Consider the following 22,473-nt stretch of genomic DNA (forward strand, 5'->3'; position numbering starts at 1 on the left):
GTTGGTATGTAACAAACAAATCTCATCATAAGGTGGGAATCTTATCATAGCCTCTTAGTCTACACAGCTCTGTTCCAGCAGAATGATTTCATGCTCAGCTTTAATAATACTTGCAGGTCCCTGTTACATGGCTACTCCAGCCTGGCCTGGCCCTCTGAGATTTGTGGGACTCAACAAAGATGTTATTCCCTTGGCCCATTCCTAGCCAGGACATTCCTGTGTGGAGTCTGCGATGTGTAATAAGGATTGAGCTTGCACTGAAGCCTCTCCCACATTCAGCTCACTTATAGCATCTCTTTTTGTGTGAGTTTGCTGGTGCTTAATAAGGGTTGATTTCCGACTGAAGCTTTTCCTGCAGTCGGGGCCATTATAGGGTCTCTCTCCTGTGTGGATTCTCTGATGGTGAATAAGGTTGGAGCTTTGATTGAAACTTTTCCTGCACTCATTGCATTTGTAGGGTCTCTTCTCAAGGTGGGTTCTGTGGTGATTGCAAAGGGCTGAGCTGCTACAGAAACTTTTCCCACAGTCAAGACACTTACAAGGTTGCTCTCCACTGTGCATCCTCTGATGTTTCTTAAGGGATGTGATGAAATTGAAGCTTTTCCCACATTCAGGGCATTTAAACCATTTCCCAGCCATCTGGATTCTCTTGTGAGTAACAAGGGTTGACTTCAGTCTGAAACTTTCCCTGGACTCAGGGCAGTTATAGAGTCTCTCTCCCGTGTGAATTCTCTGATGCGTATAAAGGTTTGAACTCTGACTAAAGCTTTTCCCACACTCACTGCATTTGTAGGGTTTCTCCCCCGTGTGCGTTCTCTGGTGACTAGTGAGATATGCAGTGTGATCGAAGCTTTTCCCGCACTCGGGGCAGATATAGGGTTTCTCTTGTGTGTCCATTCTCTGATGTGACAGAAGGGTTGATCTCTGACTGAAGCTTTTGCCACACTTGGGGCACTTATAGGGTTTCTCTCCCGTGTGGATTCTCTGCTGTTGAATAAGGTTGGAGCTCACACTGAAACATTTCCCACACATGGGGCACTCATGGGGTCTCTCTCTCCTGTGTGGGTTCTTTGATGTAATAGAAACTTTGGGCTCACACTGAAGCTTTTCCCACACTTGTTGCATTTGTAGGGTTTCTCTCTCATGTTGTTTCTCTGATGGTGAATAAGAGTTGAAGTCTGACTGAAGCCTTTCCCACAGTCACCGCACAAGTAGGGTCCCTTTCCAGTGGGGATTCTCTGTTCAATAGTTTATTTTATTTTCTTGGCTCCTCTACTCCTGTGGGTGGATTTACCCTGTCTCTCCTCTGAGTGGTTTCCCTGCTGCTTCTTTGGCCTGCTCTGGCTCTCACGGGCTTCTCCCTCCTCAGGACTCTGGGAAACGTCCCCTTCACCTCTTCCCAGTACCATCCCCTGTGGTTCCACTTGCTCAGGATCTTCCTGCTGAAGATTCTCCTTCTCATTCCCACTCACCATCCCATCACCTGCTGGGACAGAGAGAGGATCTGGACAGCAGTCAGTCCCTGTGCTGGGGGACGGGGAACCTCAGAAAGGGAAGAGGAAAGAGGGGAACAAACCCAAATAACTGCTGAGAAGATTGAAGTATCAGGAGCTGAATCCTATCCTCCCCCACAGGCCCCACCCCAGAGGAGAGAGGACTGGACCCATCCTTCCTTCACACCCTCCGAATACAGATGTAGGCAGGGGCTGAAGAGTCAGACAGGCTGGGTGTAAAATGAATAAATGACATCTGCCAGGAGTATAGAATAACTGGTTTTGGAATCACTTTAGCTGATCCCTTACTCATGAGGGCATCTCTCGGGTTCTTCCTTTCTTCGTAGCCCTGGAGATCAGGGACCCCAGCTCCTCCCCTCGTTCCAGCCTGGAGATCACATCAGGTTTGGAAATTGGGACTCCTGCTTGGGGGGCAAGGAAACAAGTGTTGATCCTGTTCATTAAGGTGAGGACTCTTACTCCTTGCAGACCTAGTGTCTGAGTAGGCCATGCAAAGAGACTCCTTCCTCTCCCTACCCCCAATGCTATGGCAACTAGGCTATAAATCATACAAAATCCCATGACGCACTGGTCTGGAGCAAGGGTTTATCCACCTGGCCTAGGGAATGGCCCCAACTTATTCCCCTGGGGAGCTGAGCAGAGCTGTGACATGCTGGAGGTATCTGGAGTTGTAATCACTGCCAGTCCCACCTCCCCCTTTCACATACCCATATCCCTTCCCAAACAAAGCCAGGACAGGAAGCTGTTACCCAGACTGTGAACAGTTTGGCGTGGGGAATCTCCTAGTACTTGTCCATGCAACACCGGGCTTAACAGGGCCATGATCCCTGAGTCAGCAACCTAGGTGCTTCCCCAGTTCGAGTAGGAAATAGCACCCTCGGCTGGGAAATAAAGATCCTGACACCTGCCCCCGTCCAATGCAGAGAGCAAAGAGCCTCCTCTCCCGAGTCATGATAGACTAGGTAGTAGGGCCCCCATATGAGATCATTCAGCCCTTCCCCACCATGCATGAGGCACGCTGGGCCCCCACCAGTGACTGGTGCCCACACCTCAGGTCTGGTGCTGGCTCTCCTCACGCCCTCTGCCTGCTTCATACACCTCAGGACAGCTCTGCAGGTGGAGTCGACATTCTCCTCCTATGACAGCTCGTATCTTGGAATCATAGAAATGGATTGCTGGAAAGAGGTCACCTGTCCCAGACACCGGCACTGAGTCAGAACCAAATACCCTAGCGACCCTAACCGGTGATTGTCTATCCCGTCCTTAAAAACTTCTAGTGAATGGGATTTCACACCATACCTTGGTGACCTATTCCACTACTGAACTGCCCTTACAGGTAGAAAGTTTTTCTTAACCTACATCTCCCTTGCTGCAGGTTAAGCCCATCACTTCATGTCCTACCTTCTGTGGACGTAAAGAACAATTGATCACCATCCTCTTTATAATACTTTAACATCTGTAAAGACTGGTATCAGGTCTCCCACTCAGTCTTCTTTTCTCAAGACTAAACGTGGGCACTTCTTTTTGCCCTTTCTCATAGGATCGTGTTTCTATAACTTTCATCATTTTCATTGCTCTCCTCTGGACACTCTTCAATTGTGCATATCTTTCCTAAAGCATGGCACCCAGAAACAGCCACAATTTCCCAACTGAGGTCTCAGCAGTGCTAAGTAGAAATGACCAATTACTTCCTGTGTCTTACAAACAACTCTCCTGTTAATACACCCTCGAACGGTATTAGCCAGTTTTGCAACTACATCACATCGTTGGCTCACATTCATTTTGTGATCCACTATAACCCCCAGATCCTTTCCCATAGTACTACTGGTTAGCCAGTCATTCCCCATTGTGGATTTGCGTATTTAATTTGTCCTTTCTCAGTATAGCAGTTTGGACTTGACTTTATTTATTTTTGACAAATCCATGTTGGCTATTACTTATCCTCTAGGTGCTTACAAATTGATTATTTAATAATTTGCTTCAGTGTCTACATCGGTATCAAATGATTGGCTTATAATTCCCAAGTCATCTTTGCTCCCCCTTTTAACAATAAGTACTAGGTTTGCCCTTCTCCAGTCTCTGGGACCTCAAGTACCCTAGTTCCTTCAGTACCCTAGGGTGAATTTTATCAGTCCCTGATGACTTAAAGAATATTTAAATAAGTTTGATGTATTCAATCTGTTCTTTCTCTAGTCTGTTTTGTTCCTTCCCCCTTGTTTTTGACATTAGTTGTGTTAAGCATCTGGATAACATTAACTTTTTAAATAAAGACTGAGAGAAAAAAGGCCTTTACACCCCAACCTTCTTGATGTTGTCATATGTTAGCTCTCCTACCCCTCCAAGTAGTGGGCCTACATTGTCCTCTGTCTTTCTCTTGCTCCTTATCTATTTACAGAATCTTTTCTCATTGCCTTTTATGTCCTTTGCTATTTGTAACTCATTTTGCGCCTCAGACTTTTTGGTTTTCTCCCCACATGCTTCTGCTGTTCTTTCATCCTCGCCCTTCGCAATCTGTCCATGTTCCCATATTTTGTAGGGTTCCTTTTCAATGTTCATGTCATTCAAGACCTCCTGATGCAGCCATATTGGCCCCTTGCTATTCTTCCTGTCTTTTCCTGTCATCAGGAGAGTTTGCTGTCGTGTCATAAATACTTTCTGAGAAACCACCAGCTCTCCTGAATGCCTTTTTCCCTTAGATTTTCTTGCCATGGGACCACATGTACTAGTTCTCGGAGTCTGTGAAAGTAAGTGCATTGTCCTCTCCCTCTTTCCTTTCCTTAGATGCAGGAGATACTCCGTACAAACACCGAACACCCCCCCATAATCTCCCAGGCTGCCTTGTGGAGCACACCACTGAAACTTAGTGCTTGAGACCCATTGACTTTAATGGAGGAAATCATGTGTTTATGGGCTTGATAAATAGGGACGTTTGCTGAATTGTGGCTTGAATCAACAGACAAGGCTAGCCAGATTTTTGACTAATCTGCATAACTGCAAACATACATTCGCAGATGATAAAGTCAGAAGGGAATATTATGGTCCTCTAAACTACAGAGGCAAGAGAATCTCACCTCTGAGATTCCTTGCATCAAGCCCATATCTTGTGGTTGAGCTAGACTATATTTATTAGAAAGAGATATCCAGGTTTCATTAAAAGACTCCTAATGATGAAGAAGCCACCACATCCCTGGGTAAGTTACTCCAGTAGTTCACTCACCTCACTCTTAAACATTTTCACTTTATGACTAGTCAATTTATCCAACTTCAGCTTCCAGTCACTGGATCTCCTTCTGAATTTGTCTAGTAGATTAAGGAGCTCTCAGCTGTCAGAAATATACTCCCCATGTTAGATACCTAGGACCTCTGTTCAAAACACGGCTTAACCATCTCCTGGATAAATTAACTAGACAAAGCTCCTTTAGTCACTCACTCTAAGGCAGATTTTCCAGACCTTGAATCACTCTTGTGGCACTCGTATAGCCCTGTTCCAAAGTGTTAACATTCCTCTTCAAGTGTGGACACCAGACCGGGACACAGTATCCAGTAATAGTCTCCTAATGCCTCAAACACAAGCAAAGCCAGGCTGGCTGGCTCATGGGGGTGGGAGGGGGCAGAGGCTAATCCCAGGTGCTGCTTTCACTCAGGCCGGTAACCAGTTCACGTTGCAGTGAGGATGCAGGTTATACTACTCGAGTGCTAATAATCGCTCAAATCCTTCCCCCAATTCTCACCCTGTGCCTACAATGACACACAAGTTCTCCCATAATTCATAGAGCGGCTCAGCTGCCTGCAGTGCTAAGACCCCTGGGACGGGCCCCCAGAAGTTACAGGGACACACACAAGGTGAGTGCAGCACCAGGGAGGACAGTCACTCGGGCAGGGCTTTGCAGCGGGGCTGCTCACAGCCCTGCTAGACTAACCCCAGTGCTCACCCCTGGTGTCGGTTAAATCTGCAGTGAAGATACATCCAGCGTTTCTCACAGACAATGTCCAGTCCCCCACACACAGCCAGCCACCCCTTGGGCTGGACACAGGTGCCAAACACCAGACCTGCCCCCATCCCCAGCCATGTCGGGCTGCTCCCGACTTCAGACACAAACCAGAACTCTTCCGTTAGCAAGGGTTGCTGAGCTCATCCACTCCAGCTCCCCTGCGCACCACAGGCCCAGAGGGGCAGAGGAGCCGCTCTAGTCCCACCTGGGCTCAGCCGCAGGCACAGAGTCCCGCTAATCCACGAAGCAGCAGCAGTGACCATCATGCCCCATCCCCAGGAACTCATGAAGACGCTACCCAGCCAAGAGGCCCAGGAGCACAAAGACCTGTTAGCGAAGCACCACAGGGGTTTCCTTAAGTCTCTGCTGCTATTGTCAGAGCTCTCGTGTGTGACGCTTCCTGGGGGTTCCCGGCATCGTCAGGCACCTCGCTACACCTGCCCTTGGCATGGGGGAGCTTTGTCTGCGCCCACTGGGCCTCAGCTCCCCACCTCCACCAGCCACTGTCACCACGAGCTCTCCCCGGAGCCTGCTGTCACTCTGCAGGGACGTTCCAACCCTCCAGCCCTCCCAGTGTGTCCCTGGAGTGCCCCGCCCCTGGGCTGCTGGACCCTCACGGGATTTTTCTAGAGCTGGGACTGAATGAAACAAGAATCTCTCCGGTCTAATACAGTGGGGCCCACCCTAAGTCCTTGCAGTATTTTACAGCCAGGAGGCTGGGACCCTTTTTCATGAGAAGCGGGCTGTCAGTTTGCCACCTAGGTGACTCCCAGACATACCAGATCGCTCCTTTGTCTTTAGTCATCCAAAGAACACGCCACGGCTGCTTCTGTCTTCCTGTCGCTTTCCTCTCCTGTAGACTTCTCACTCTCTTCAGGTGACACCCGGCTCAATCTGCAAACAGCCGCACAGTGTGAGGCATTCGGAACAGCCACGGCCAGGCAGGGAGATGGCTGACACTTACCTGCTGCCTGAGTTTTTCAATACAGTGTGACAAAGTTCCTGCTCTACCTTGGTGGGTCTTGCGCTTATTGGTGGATTTGCTCACCTTGGAGCTCCACGGAAGCCCTCAGCTTGGCCATTTTTCTGAACCCACAGTCCAGGTCGACTCCTCCTGTGTCTGACCAGGAGTTGGGAGGATTTGGGGGGAACCTGGAACCGCCCTCTACTCCGGGTTCCAGCCCCGGGCCCTGTGGAATGCAGCTGTCTAGAGTGCCTCCTGGATCAGCTGTGCGACAACTACAGCTCCCTGGCCTATTTCCCCATGGCCTCCTCCCAACACCTTCTTTATCCTCACCACAGGACCTTCCTCCTGGTGTCTGATAATGCTAGTACACCTCAGTCCTCCAACAGTCCGCGTTCTCACTCTCAGCTCCTAGTGCCTCTGTCTCCTCGCTCCTCACACACACACCACAAACTGAAGTGAGCTCCTTTTTAAAATCCAGGTGCCCTGATTAGCCTGCCTTAATTGATTCTAGCAGCTTCTTGATTGGCTGCAGGTGTTCTAATCAGCGTGTCTGTCTTAATTGTCTCCAGAAGGTTCCTGATTGTTCTGGAACCTTTCCTGTTACCTTACCTAGGGAAAAGGGACCTGTTTAACCTGGGGCTAATATATCTGCCTTCTATTACACTCCTATAGCCATCTGGCCTGACCCTGTCACAATAGATACATAATTCCTCAAATATTATCCACCCACACATTTCACAGTGGTGACAACCAGTGGGCTACTGGCCCTTGGATGAGCCCTCCTATGCCACCCTTCAGTGAACTATTATGCAGGTCTCTGACCTAGGGGATTCCTGAAAAACGTTATGCCCCCACAGGTGTCCTCTGCCAGTTGGCACCAGGGGATGCTTGGGTCACACCCTCCCCATTCTCCATGGTCCTGGGCTAAGTTCCCTCTACGCTGTGCGGCAAGCTATCAAGGCCACACAGGTGGGGAGAGGTGCCTCTCCCCCAGCCCCAGCTCCGGAGCTGCTGCAGCCAGGAGAGGCTCCTCAGCCCCAGCCAGGGAGCTGCTGCGGACGGGGACAGTTGCCTCTCCCGCGGCCCCCAACCCCGGTGGGAAGAGGTGCTCTACCTTGGCCCTGGGCTGCTGCAGTGAGAGAGGGCTGAGGGGAGTCCTCTCTCCCCACCACAGCCCTGGGGCAGCCTGCACCCCAAACGCCTCATTCCCTGCCCCACCCCAGAGCCCTAACCCTTCCATCCTCTGCCCCAGACGTGAGCTCCCTCCTATCCCCAGCCCCATCCCAGAGCCCACACCCCCAGCCAGAGCCCTCACCCCCCCTGCGTCCCAACCCTCTGCCCCAGCCCTGAGCCCCCTCCCGCACCTCAAATCCATCATCCCCAGCCTCACCCCAGAGCCCGCACCCCCAGTCAGAGCTCTCACCCCGCCCCCCATATCACCACCCTCTGCCCCAGCCCTGAGCCCCCTCCCACACTTCGAACCCCTCAGCCACACCCTGCCACACATCACCTCCATATCATTGCACAGAACAAAATTGACTCCACACTTGCATGGGGAAAATTAGAGGGAACATTGGCTGGGGCACCTGCAGGAGCTAAAGCGGGAACAGGGAGGCTGGTGATGGCTTACACACAAGCAGAGAAAGAGACTTCAGGACAAGGGATTCTTGTAATTCTTACACCACAGCTGCTGCTGCGGGAAGCCAAATTATTAATTACAGCAACACCTGGAATCCCCAGCGGAAATCAAGGCCCCATTGGGCTACAGTGGTATTTATAGTCCCCCTTCCCCTGTTGCCCCGTAACTGGGCTCCTTGCAGTACTAAACATAATGATCCTTCCACTCCTGTGAAACAAGAAAGCAATGACCACTGCTGGGCAGGTCGGGGACCAAAGCGCACACAGTCTATGTGACTTGCAAAAGGCCACAGGGCAGGGAACTGAGCCAGGTCTCTGAAGACTGAGTCCAGCTGAGGCAGAATACGGGCAAGATGGAGGTGAAGCACATTTGAAAATCTGGCCCCTGGGGACTTAGGCAGAGTTGAGACACAAGATGCTGAGTCCATTTCTGAGAACCCAGAGAATGGAACTTGACCTGGGATGGGGAAATAGAGAGTTTTCGTCTCACATGAAAAACTTGGTTCAGGACAGAGCAGCACCATCATGTCCCTGAATCACCTGTCCTGTGGGAATGGATGCAGCGGGAACAGTCTCACGCTATCTGGGGACAATTAGGACAGATCCCCCTGAAATCTGGGGGACCAGTGAAGAATTCTGCACAGACCCCTTCCCCCCAGTGTCTAATACCCGAGGGAAGAGGGATTCTTACCCAGCGAGGTCAGAGTCTCATAATTCTCCTGTATGACAACCCTGTAGAGGGCTCTCTGACCCGGGTCCAGCAGATCCCATTCCCCCTGGGTGAAATACACAGCCACCTCCTCGAAAGCCACCCGCTCCACTGCAGCCATTTCCTTTCCTTGTCTCTCCATGGATGGGACAAACTGGAGCAAACGAAGATTTTATTCTGCAGCCTGTCAGGGTGAGAAGGGCATTTGAGGATGTTCTAGAGGGGGTTGAGCGCATTTCACGCCCTGATTCTTTCCTCGTTGACATCCTAGACTCTGCCATGCTGGGAAAATGCTTGAGCCATGATATTAAAAATCCACCACCTAAAGTTCGGTCCCCAAACCATATTCAGTTCTCTCAATACATGGCTGGAGAAAGGTTCAGAAATGCCGAGCCTGCAACATTGGGATGCAGTTCTATGTCCAGCTTTGTTGATAATCGGGCCAATTAGTCAGCTGCCTGAACACAGCTGCAGGCATCTACATTAGGTTCCTGCTTCTAAAAATCCTGGCCTTCATCACTGTATTTATGACACAGATCCACCCCCGCACACAAGGACTAAACCCATGCAGGCTTTTTAAAGCCCTATCAGTGACTGAGATGAAATGAAGTCAATGAGACCACGCAGATGCTAAATATTAAACATATATGTGAGTTTTGTGAGATGAGAGCCTAAGATTCATAGAGTCTGAACCCAAAAGGGACCAGTAGCTCATCTACTCTGATTTCCTGTAGGCACAGCCCATTTAGGGTTGCCAACTTTCTGACTGAAAAAACCCAAACACCCTTGCCCTGGCCCTCCTCCGAGGCCCAACCCTGCTCAATCCATCCCCCCTCCCTCCGTCGCTCGCTGTCACCCACCCTCACTCACTCACTCATTTTCACCCGGCTGGTGCGGATCCCTGTTCAACCAGCAAGGCATCCAGTGTTGATCTGAAGACATCAAGAGATGGAGAATCCACAACTGCCTTTGGTCCAGGGATTAATCATCTTCATTACTGAAAACGTATGCCTAATTGCTAATCCGCATTCGTTGGCTTCAGCTTCCTGCTATGGGTTCCTGTGTGGCCTTTAATCGCGAGACTAAAGAGTGCTTTGGTAACCAGTATTTCCCATCTGTGAAGGTACCTGTACTTAAAATGACGTCACCTCTTAGTTTTCAACTTATTTATTCTTTTAGGATAAATTCAATTTACGGAGCTTTTAAGTCTCTCAGTGTAACAATTCCCCCCTCCCCCATATGTATGACTCTTTTCTACCCTCTCCCCCAACCTACCTCACAACAGAGTTTTTCCAGCCACTTTTCACAGGCTCCTTTTCAAAAACAAGCTAAGTGGTTTTCCATCAAACTTGCAAACCAAATTCACCCGGGAGAGAGACTCTCTACTGGAAAGATGAACACAGGAGTTGTCAGACTATAGCAGACTCCAGCTCCGTCCAGTCATTTGGGTATGTTAGAAGCACTTGAAAAGGTCCCTGAGACTGAAATGGGGCAGCTGACACTGTCAGTGTCACTGTGCTCCAGGGCCCCCAGCTGCAGTGAAAGAGCAGTCAAAGGACCTGCTTTGGGGGATCCCCCGGACATGCCCCCAGCAGCGCGGGCACTAGGCCAGTGGCTTTAACAGGGACTAGGCCAGTGGCTTTTTTCCATTTGTGGACCCCTAAAATATTTCTAATGGAGGCGCAGACCCCTTTGGGAATCCTAGGCACAGTCTGCAGGCCCCCGGGGAGCCATGGGCCATAGGATGAAAACCAGCCACGGCACCAGGCAGAAGCAGGACCTGGCTTTTCCTCTCCCTGCCCCTCCCCTTGCCCCCAGGCCACCTACTGCCCCGGGGCAGGGGGCTGCAGGGAATGGGATGGGGGGCGGGGCCGGGACCCTCCCCCCCCATTGCTCCTGCTGCCCCCGCCCCTCACCTGCGTGCTCTGGGTGGGGCTGGGGCGGCCAGAGCCTGGGGGTCTGTGTCCCAGGGAGTCCAGCCCCCCCCCACTCCCCCAGCAGCAGGAACTCCCGAGTCTGGAGCTACAGCGTTAACCCCTCCGCTGCTGGACGCCAGCCACAATCCTTCTCCCCTTCCCGAACCGAGAGAAACCTGGCCCAGCGTGTCTAAGCAGAGACAGAGTCCTGCAGAAAGGTGCCCCCCGGGGCCATCCCGGGCCAAGCAGCCCGCTGGGGCCTGGGGCACAGCTTGTCTCGCCATGAGAGGGCTTGTCTAGAAAAGTTAGAACGAAGTCACTGGCACACGCGTCCCCGTTCAGCCCCGGCTGGGAGGCTGATGCATTAGCTACATGCACCGCAGCAGCACATCCGAGGCTGGGGCATGTTGTCCTGTTGCTGGCATGCATGCCAAGTCAGAGCAGACCAACTGCCCCCCGTGTAACGCTGGGGGCCCTCTGTGCTGCGTCAGTCTCCTCATAACGGGGGGGTGGGGGGCCTCTTCTTGCTTTTACACTGCGATTGTAACGGCTTGGGAACCACACCTCGTGCACAGCCAGGGCCGGATTAACCTTTTGCGGGCCCAGCGTCAAACATGTTTGCGGGCCACCAAGTGGTTGTGATGGGCCCCTTCCAAGTGTGGGCCCGGCCTGACAGCACCATTGACGCCATATTGCTGGGATGGGGATGAAAACATTTATTCAAAAACAAAGAAAGATATTTGAAGCCACACTGAGACCTCCACTCAGCCCACAGAGAACAAACTGGGCTAACATCCATGTACCCAGAACACCACTGAATTTGGTTTGCGTGGAAGGGGGTTGTTTGTTAGTTTTGTCTTTTTTGTTTAAACACTCAGGGCCTGCCTGGGGGCCTTGAACAGAAGTGCTTAATTCTCACACTTATGAGCTATATTAAGCCCGGATGTAGCAGTCAGTGGTGCTGCACCTGCCTAGGGTGACCAGATGTCCCGATTTTATAGGGACAGTCTCGATTTTTCTTGGGGGCTTTTTCTTATATAGGCACCTTTTACCACCCCCCCGATTGTTTACACTTGCTATCTGGTCACCCTGCACCTGCATCTCCCCACCACCATCTCCGCCACCCAGAGTTATGTTTCCTAAATACATGTTTTGAAATCTTCATTTTCTACTTTGGTACAATAATGTTTCCAAAACATTGGGGTGGAGTGTGGGGAGGAATATTGTGGGTGCCCATCTTTTGCGGGGAGAAAGGGCCGCTGAGAGACAACACACACTTCACCACAAAGGCCACCACAATCCAGCCTCAAGCTCCTACCCCAATCTTCACACCTGGGCTCTCCCCCCCCCCGCCCGCATCCTCCTGTCCCCCTCCCACGCAACTCACCCCCAACACAGGCTCTCCTCAAACTCCCTGCTACTGCCCCGCCCCTCCCCAGTCACCCCAGGGCTGTCACCTCCCTCTCTTCTGCTACCCCCCTCACACACACGAGCCAACCCCCACCTCAGCCCATACTCCCCCCCCCGCTTCTCCTCCGCCCCCCCACGACTCACCCCCTAACACAGGCTCTCCGCAAACTCCCTGCTACTGCCCCGCTCCCCCCCCCGGGCTGTCACCTCCCTCTCTTCTGCTACCCCCCCCCCCGAGCCAACCCCCACCTCAGCCCAGACTCCCCCCCTTCTCCTCTGCCCCCCCACAACTCACCCCCTAACACAGCCTCTCCTCAAACTCCCTGCTACTGCCCTGCCCCCCCTCCTGCTACCCCTCCGAGCCAACCCCCACCTCAGCCCAGACTCCCCCCCCTTCTCCTCCGCCCCCCCACAACTCACCCCCTAACACAGCCTCTCCTCAAACTCCCTGCTACTGCCCCGTCCCCCCTTCTGCTACCCCCCCCGAGCCAACCCCCACCTCAGCCCAGACTCCCCCCACTTCTCCTCCGCCCCCCCACAACTCACCCCCTAACACAGCCTCTCCTCAAACTCCCTGCTACTGCCCTGCCCCCCCTTCTGCTACCCCCCCCGAGCCAACCCCCACCTCAGCCCAGACCCCCCCCACTTCTCCTCCGCCCCCCCACAACTCACCCCCTAACACAGCCTCTCCTCAAACTCCCTGCTACTGCCCTGCCCCCCCTTCTGCTACCCCCCCCCGAGCCAACCCCCACCTCAGCCCAGACTCCCCCCCCCACTTCTCCTCCGTCCCCCCACACGGAGTCGCCCGGCTCCCCCAGCGCACCCCGACTTGCCCCGCAACTGCCCCGTTGCGCAGCACTGGGGGGTGCCGGGGCGGAGCCGGGGCATCCCCGGGGCAGGGGCGCGGCAGCCGGCACGGACCGGCCCCCAGGGACCCCCCCGCGCAGGCTCCCCCCGCCCCAGGAGGGGGGCTCGGGGGGGCCAGGAGCTCCGAGGGGGAGGGGCCGCAGCGGGACGAGCGCTGGGAGCCGCCCCCCGCACCAGGCCCCCACCTTCCTGCGGGGGGCGGGGCTTTCTGGTGCGCTCCGCCCACTGGCTCTGGGGCGGCGGGCCGCGTGGCGCGGGGCATGCTGGGACGCGTAGTGCCGCTGGCCGCGCGGGTCCCGGGGCCCCTGCGGAACACAGCGGCGTGGAAACTACAACTCCCAGCAGCCCTCCCGCCCCTGCGGCGCCTGCGCACTGCGCTCCCCGGGCGGCGGAGGGGCTCGGCGGGCGCGTGGCCGCGTTAACCCTTTGTGGGCCCCTTCCCCGCGTGCGCCTGACCCGCCCTCCTGGTTTAGTAATTGGAAATTTATTAATCCGTATTTCTGTAAATAATCCACCCGCTTGCAAACGCTGAGGTGTACACTCATAGGTACGGTGCATGCGCAGATACAGATTTCCTACTAAGTTACGTATATTTCTTATTTTACATTGTAATTTCACAGCTTTGTATTTAGGGCACATATTTTTTTACGGCACATTTCAGTGAAGTTCTTCATTCTGACAAGTTACTGCCCAGATCAAAGGCTGGGTCTACGCTGCAGAGTTCGGTTGACGCAAGGCGGCTTAAATCAACCTAATTACGTCAGAGCCTACGCCGCAAGGCCAAGTTGCCCGCTAGTCCGGCCACCAGAACGAGAGGCGGCTGGCGCTTACGTCGTCGTAGCACTGTTAGGACCCTGTGTTACTTACGTCGATTTTAGCAGCCTCTGGGAGGTGTCCCACACGGACCCACCAGGACCCCTCTGGTCACCCTTCTGAACTCTGCTTCTTGGTGGCCAGGCACATAAGAACATGCCTCTCCCCTGTTAAAGGCCTGCGAATTTTTGAAATTCCATTTCCTGTTTGCTTGGCTCACCTAGCAACTGCCCAGCTGAGCGTGCTGGCTCCACGCTGGACTGTGCTCCTAGCTGGACTGCGCCAAAGGTAGTGGGTCTCCCAGCTCCGTCGGGAGAAGAGTCTGTGCAGGCAGAGCTCCCATCTAGCCCGAGCAAAGCGGATATCCATGAGCAGATCGCTCCTGGCGTGGCCAGGGACTCGCAGCAGTGCTGTGTAAAAGTGAGGAACTGCAGCAGACGCCAGAAGACAAGGGAGGCAAACAGTCGCTCTGGTCTGGCGCCACAGACATGCCCCTTTTACAAGGAGCTGCGTGCTCTGCTCTGCTCTGCCCCCACCTCCACCACCAAGGGCCCCGTGGACACATCACAGTCACGGGCCATGGTCAACTGTGTGGAAGAGGAGGAGGAGGAGGAGAATGGGGCTGGCGACCAGGGAATCCAGTCACGGTGAGCCTGGAGCTGTTTTTAACCCCGGAGCAGTCCAGGCAGCCCCAACACGCCAGCACGGGCGAGGCAGCGTGGTGCCGGGGAAGGCACCTCTGGTAAATGTGCAGTTTGCATTGCTATTGCAGGGACACATCTTCTCATTTACTATTCTTTATTTGTGTTACAAGTGATAGTGAAATAACCCCTCTACCTCTACTGGTTATCCACTTCTCATTCCCTGGCCCAGGCACAAAACAGTTTGTTTATGCGCATGGGGATGTCCCGTGAATCCTCCAGAGAGCCTGAGGAAACTTTCCTGGAGGTAATCTGTAATCCTCTGCCTAAGGTTTCTGGGGCGGGCTGCCTTATTTCTTCTGCCACAGTAAGACACTTTCCCACCACTCAGCAATTATTTCGGCAGGCATCATTGCAGGCTGGGACAGCAAGCTGGAAACGATGGCATCTCCAAGCTCAGCTCAGACTGGGAAGAGCACATGGGAGTGGCATTCCAAATTTAAGAAAAAAGCAACATTTGATCCTTGTTGGCACGGAGTCGAGCGTTGAGATGATGCTGTTTCCCCATCGCACCTGCAACAGCAGGGTCCTTATCTGTCATTAACACCTGGCAACCTCCTGTGGAAGTGAGAGAGAAGGGAGAACATGCACGCTGGTCTTTTAACTGCATCCCACCAGAGGGCCAAGGCATCAAGCATGCAGGGCGGTTTCCTTTTGGCAGGCTCGCAAGGGAGCTCACGGACAAAGGACAGGACATGCAGGAAAGGACACTGGAGGCAAAGAGCTCCACTCCTCCTCTGGCTGTATCACCAGCCAGCTGCCATTACATATGGAGCACCTCATTTGAATGAATGGCAGGATAGCGCAGCTCAGTGGTGTTTTCTCCCTGCTGCCTGAGAGCAGTTTGAAAATTGTGCTGATCTGCAAAAACAAAAACAAGTTAAAAACAAAAAACCCAACAACAACAGATGAGTTACGGGATGTCAGGTGAAGAATTGTGGGCATTTGCTAGTTTGACCCCATGCCCCAGAATTCCAAGAGGGAACCCATGATGCACTAGGAGCATAATCCAGCCAGGCAGAGAGTCCAGCAGCAGAACACCTCCCTGCGGGCGATCCAACCAGAATGTCGTGTGGTTATTTTCATAGAATCATAGAATATCAGGGTTGGAAGGGACCTCAGGAGGTCATCTAGTCCCACCCCCTGCTCAAAGCAGGACCAAGCCCCAACTAAATCATCCCAGCCAGGGCTTTGTCAAGCCTGACCTTAAAAACCTCTAAGGAAGGAGATTCCACCATCTCCTTAGGTAACGCATTCCAGTGTTTCACCACCCTCCTAGTGAAAAAGTTTTTCCTAACATCCAACCTAAATCTCCCCCACTGCAACTTGAGACCATTACTCCTTGTTCTGTCATCAGCTACCCCTGAGAACAGTCTAGAGCCATCCTCTTTGGAACCCCCTTTCAGGTAGTTGATAGCAGCTATCAAATCCCCCCTCATTCTTCTCTTTCGCAAACTAAACATCCCCAGTTCCCTCAGCCTCTCCTCATAACTCATGTGTTCCAGTCCCCTAATCATTTTTGTTGCCCTCCGCTGGACTCTTTCCAATTTTTCCACATCCTTCTTGTAGTGCGGGGCCCAAAACTGGACACAGTACTCCAGATGAGGCCTCACCAGTGTCGAATAGAGGGGAACGATCACATCCCTCGATCTGCTGGCAATGCCCCTACGTATACATCCCAAAATGCCATTGGCCTTCTTGGCAACAAGGGCACACTGCTGACTAATATCCAGCTTCTCGTCCACTGTAACCCCTAGGTCCTTTTCTGCAGAACAGCTGCCGAGCCACTCGGTCCCTAGTCTGTAGCGGTGCCTTGGATTCTTCCGTCCTAAGTGCAGGACTCTGCACTTGTCCTTGTTGAACCTCATCAGATTTCTTTTGGCCCAATCCTCCAATTTGTCTAGGTCCCTCTGAATCCTATCCCTACCCTCCAGCGTATCTACCTCTCCTCCCAGTTTAGTGTCATCTGCAAACTTGCTGAGGGTGCAATCCACACCATCCTCCAGATCATTTATGAAGATATTGAACAAAACCAGCCCCAGGACCGACCCTTGAGGCACTCCACTTGATACGGGCTGCCAACTACACATGGAGCCATTGATCACTACCCGTTGAGCCCGACAATCTAGCCAGCTTTCTATCCACCTTATAGTCCATTCATCCAGCCCATACTTCTTTAACTTGCTGGCAAGAATACTGTGGGAGACCGTATCAAAAACTATGCTCAAGTCAAGGAATAACATTTCCACTGCTTTCCCCTCATCCACAGAGCCAGTTATCTCCTCATAGAAGGCAATTAGATTAGTCAGGCATGACTTGCCCTTGGTGAATCCATGCTGACTGTTCCTGATCACTTTCCTCTCGTGTAAGTGCTTCAGGATTGATTCCTTGAGGACCTGCTCCATGATTTTTCCAGGGACTGAGGTGAGGCTGACTGGCCTGTAGTTCCCAGGATCCTCCTTCTTCCTTTTTTTGAAAAAGGGCGGAGTTGTGTGGACTCTTTGACTGTGGTTATCCTGATCTAGTTACAGCGGGAAACACACACCCGACAAACTTACTTGTGTAGACACCTGACTTCAGGGATTCTATCAGACTCCAATTTGAGTTACACAAACTGGATTCTCTCTTTAGCCCATTAACTGTGAGCTTATCTGTCCATGTCACCGGTATATAAAGCAGCAGATTAACTTTTAAATAGAATCTCTTATTATTGTTGTTTTTGTTCCATACTCAGTTGATCAGGTATATTGACATTCCTGGAAATTAGCTTCAATGTATTTACATAGCTAGCTAATTACAACCTTCCGTATCTCGTCAACACAATATAATATCGCAGCACTCAAACAAACTTTTGGTAGCATTAAGAAGACTTCAGTAGGGTTGCCTGCGATTATATCTTTATGGTCCTTAAGAGAAAGAAATTCAGCGACCACTTTGTTAATTGAATTAAACTGTTCTACACTAATCCCTCCTGCTGGGTGATCAACACGAGCTATATTTCAGAACCGTTCTCATTACTGAGAAGAACAAGTCCAGGCTGCCTGCTATCCCTGCTGCAACAAATTCAAATTATTCACTTCCTCGCCTTGGAATTCAGCCCAGATGCACTGGTTCTGTCCAAAGTTCCCAAACATCTTACATTTTGTAGAGAGTTGTACCATTTCACCAGATTGGCAGCGATGATGTTTGAGTTCCTAATGACCCACCAAAAGTTAACATGCAATAAGGCAAAAATGGAACGAAGAATTGTCAAAAAAAATCTCACTCCCATCATGGAATTGAGCAATACAAAATATGAAAGAAGTGATCCTAGATCTCCAATTCCACGCCATTCAATAAACAAACAAAAAAAATCATCTTTACGTGGAATCGGCCACCCCAAAGAATTTACAAAATTAAAGCTATCCCCGATGATCTGTGTTGGAGGTGTGGGGTGCAGGAGCAATGTGTGCATATATTTTTGTCACATCCTGTTGTTTCAAGCTTCTGGGATGATATTAAAACCAGAATTAGCAAGATTCTAGAGGCTTCACTCAGCCTTAAAGCAGACACCTGCAGAAGGGATCATATATCCAGCAAATGGAGGCTATACCAAAGGGAATGGCTTTTGAGACATCACATTTTGCTACACTGGAAAAGTAAATCCCCCCTCAGGGCACAGAGGCCGGTATAGCTGCTTGGCAGATCTGATTGCAAAGGAAAGGATGACATACAATACATAGCAAACCCCAGGAAAATTTGATTCTCTTTGAGACAGTTTACTAGAAGTTGTGGACTAATGATCCCTGCAGGAGACCTGGATGAAAGATAGGAAATAAATCACCTTCTTCCTTCCCATCCCTTCTCCTCTTCCTCTCCACAACCCTCACAGCCTTTTTCCTCTTTGATTTTGATTTCTTTAATTTTTATTTATTTATTTTTATATGCGCCATAAAAACTAGCGTGCTGGGAATGTGATTAATACATGGGAGTCCAAACAATGCGTAAACGTCTTGGTCGTTTTTCTTTTCTGACGTACGGTACTTTTAAACTTGTTCTGAATTTTGGCACCTGGAATTCCTTCTGTTTGTTATAGGAAAAAAAGATTGAAAATATTTAATAAATTAAAAAAATGCAGTGACTTATTTAATATAGATGATGCTATGTATTTGTGTTAGAGAAGGCAGGGTCACAAAAATGTGGCTTGTGTTGGGAGCAGAAGGTGGGGAGGTTTGTGATGGTCCTTAGTTCCTGGGGGAGCTTATTCCACAGTCTCGGACTGTCCCCCAAGAAAGTTCTGTTTCATGCACACACAAGCTTTACCCTTATCGTAGAAAGTTCCATTATGCAAAAGGAGCAAAGATGTTGACCATGGTTTTTATCCCAGAGCTGTAGATGGTGTTTTATTTATCCAGGGCCCTGGACACGGAGATAAGGACTGAGAGCTTGAACTTGATTTGATGTTCTATGGCCTGATGTGTCCGTGGTAGAAGATGTGCTGCAGTGTTCTGTACTAGCTGGAATTTCCTAAGCACTGATGAGTTCATGCCCAGGTATATCACCTTGTTGTAATCCAGCCATGCAGTGACAAAGGTGTGACTGAAGAAGGCCAGGTCTTCATCCACTAAGACATCTCCTAGCCAACCGGAGATGATAGAAACTGTTAGTTGTGGATGTTGGGGATCTTAGTGTCAGCAAGGAATCCAAGAACACCCCTAAATTAGAGAATGAATCGACCAGTTGTGGGTAATTAACTTAAATGTAGGAACTGAACAGAGGATATCCAGAGCTTCTTGAGAAGTAATCATCAAATCCAGTCACAAGGTGGATATCTTATCTCAGCCTCTTGCTCTGCACAGCTCTAGTCCAGGAAGGCAGTTTCATTCTCTGCTTTAATAACTATGGCACGTCCTAATTACATCACCACTCCAGCCTGGCCTGACCTCTGCGATTCCTGGGAATTGGCACAGGTGTTATTCACATGGTCCATCCGGAGCCATGGGCATTTCTAGCGTTCCTCTTCCAAGTGGATTCTCTGATGCCTAATAAAGGCCGAGTTGATCCCTGAAGCTTTTCCACACCCAGGGCATTTGTAGGGCTTCTTGTCCATGTGGATCCTCTGGTGCATAGGGAGGGTTGAACTGTGACTGAAGCTTTTCCCACAGTCTAAGCAATTGTAGGGTTTCTCTCCTGTGTGGATTCTCTGGTGCATAATAAGATTTGAGTGCCAATCAAAGCTTTTCTCGCACTCAAGGCATTTGTAGGACTTTTCTTCTGTGTGTTTTTTCCAATGCTTAGTGAGGTCTGATCTGTCACTGAAGCTTTTTCCACACTCGGGGCATACATAAGGTCTCTCCCCTGTGTGGATTCTCTGGTGTATAATAAGGTCAGATCTCTGACCGAAGCTTTTCCCACATTTGGGGCAATTGAAGGGTTTCTCTCCTGTGTGGATTCTCTGATGTTTAGTGAGGTCTGATCGGAAACAGTAGCTTTTCCCACAATCGGGGCACTTGAAGGGCTTTTCTCCGGTGTGTTTTCTCTGGTGCTTAGTGAGATCTGATCTGTCACTGAAGTTTTTCCCACAATCATTGCATTTATAGGGCTTCTCTCCTGTGTGGATTCTCTGGTGTATAACCAGTTGTGATTGCCGAACAAAGCTTTTCCCACACTCGGGACACTTATGGAGTCGCTCTCCAGTGTGGATTCTCTGATGGTGAATGAGGGTTGAGCTGACGAAGAAGCGTTTCCCACAGTTGGGACAACTATAGGGTCTCTCTCCTGTGTGCATTCTCTGATGTTCAGTAAGGCGGGAGCTCTGAGTGAAGCTTTTACCACAATCGGGGCATTTATAGCGCCTCTTTCCTGGGTGGATTCTCTGATAGTTAATGACAGTTGAGCTGTTACAGAAGCATTTCCCACAGTTGAGGCATCCGCAGGATTTGGCTCCTGTGTGCATTCTCTGATGTTCAGTAAGGCAGGAGCTCTGAGTGAAGCTTTTCCCACAGTCGGGGCATTTACAGGGCTTCTCTCCTGTGTGGATTCTGTAATGTTTAATAAGGTTTGAATGCTGTCTGAAGCTTTTCTCACAGTCAGGGCAACTATAAGGTTTTTCTCCCATGTGGATTCTCTGGTGAGTGATATGGGATGATCTCCAGCTGAAGCTTTTCCCACAGTCATCACACGTGTAGGGTCTCTCTCCTGTGTGCATTCTCTGGTGAGTAACAAGGGCTGAGTGGTGACTGAAGCTTATCCCACACTCATTGCATTTGTAGGGTCTCTCCCCCGTGTGGGTTCTCTGGTGTTTAGTGAGGGCTGAGCTGTCCCTGAAGCTTTTCCCACAGTCACTGCATTTATAGGGCTTCTCGCCAGCGTGGATTCTCTGGTGAGTAATAAGGACTGATCTCCAGTGGAAGCTTTTCCCATAGGCACTGCACTTGTAGGGTCTGTCTCCAGCGGGGATCCGCGCCTGGACAGTTTCTTTGATTTTCCTAATCCCTTTGCTCCTGTGAATGGATTTACCCCATCTCTCTGCTGACTGGATTCCCTGCTGCCGCTCTGACCCACGCAGCCTCTCACGGTTTTCTCCCTCCTCAGGGCTTGGGGAGATGCCCCCTTCAGATGTTCCCCATACTGTCCTGTGTGGTTCCACCGGCTCAGGATCTTCCTGCTGAGGATTCTGCTCCTCGTTCTCACTCACCATCCCATCACCTGCTGGGACAGAGACAGAACCCAGACAGGAGTCAGTCCCCGTGCCGGGGGAAAGGGTAAGCAAGGTACAAACTCTAGTAATGATTCCCCCTCAAAACCCCTTCCCCACTGGACAGAAAGGATGGGATTGATTCTGCCTTCACATCCCATCGAGAGAGTCAGAGAAAAAGTGAGCGACTGCCAGGTGACTGGGAAACCATGACTGATGTCTCCCGTGAGGACGTGTCACTTGCTGGGGCAAACCTGGCCTGGGTGAGACAAGGCAGAAGAAACCAGAATAACCGCTGGGCAGATAAATAAATTCATAGATCAATCAGGGATAAATCCCCTCGAAACCTTCCCCAGAGGAGGGAGAGGAAGAGAGCGATTCTGCCTCCCCATCTCCTCCGTATGTGGATGAGAGGAGGGGTTTTTGCGGTCAGATATCTTTGGTGAAAACCCGTTAAGGATGCCTGCCATGAGAATATAAAAGCGGAGCCAGTTTCACTGATTCCTCACCCCTGTGGATGTCTCCTGGGATCCTCCTTTCCTCATAACCCTGGAGACCATGGACCCACGACTCCTCCTCTCGTTCCAGCCGGGAGATCACATCTGGTTTGGAAATTAGAAATCCTGCTGGGGGGCAAGAAATCAAGTGTTGATCTTGTTCATTACAGTCAGGGGCGTTAGTATTCCAGATCCAGGGTCTGAGCAGCCCACCCAGAGAGGTGTTTCCTCTCCCCAGCCCCACCCTGCAGGGACTGGGCTATAAATGGTACAAGATCCCATGACGAGCTGGTCTGGAGCAAGGCTTCCTCCACTCTGCCTAGGGAGTTGCCCTGACTTACTCCCCTGGGGACCTGAGCTGAGCAGAGCTGCTACCCTCTCCAGGTATCTTGTTTGCATCGAAGCCTCTGTCACTGCCAATTAACTCCTCTCTCCATCCCCCTCCCCCATATCCCTCCAAAACACAAGCCAGAACTGGAAGCTATTACTTGTGAGTGTGAGCAGTTTGGGGTGGAGACTATCCCTATTTCTCCATACAGCACCCGCCTCAGCAGGGCTGTGATCCTGTACTGGGGCCTTGAGGTGCTTTCTCCGTACAAGTGATGAAGAAACAAACAGAAGAAATGCCAACCAGGGCCTGAAAAGAAGATCATTAAACACCTGTTCCCTGTCCAGCACAGAGAGGGAAGAGCCTAGTTCTGTGGGGTCACAATGGACTAGAGGTAGGGGCTGAAGGGTCAATCGGCCCTTCCCCATCACCCAGGAGACCCACT

General features: G+C 51.2%; 1 protein-coding gene across 1 annotated transcript in view; it reads right to left on the minus strand.

Annotated features, from left to right (window-relative positions):
• Positions 1-201: 201 nt before the first annotated feature.
• The window catches only part of LOC141996313 (uncharacterized), a 29,637-nt gene continuing 7,365 nt past the window's right edge, over positions 202-22,473 (minus strand). The window contains 4 exon segments of the mRNA XM_074968293.1: positions 202-1,053; positions 1,056-1,141; positions 19,529-20,368; positions 20,525-21,217. Of these exon segments, the coding sequence (XP_074824394.1) occupies positions 202-1,053; positions 1,056-1,141; positions 19,529-20,368; positions 20,525-21,217 (2,471 nt within the window).

Source organism: Natator depressus, chromosome 11 (assembly GCF_965152275.1).
Source record: "Natator depressus isolate rNatDep1 chromosome 11, rNatDep2.hap1, whole genome shotgun sequence".
NCBI classification, from domain to species: Eukaryota; Metazoa; Chordata; order Testudines; family Cheloniidae; genus Natator; species Natator depressus.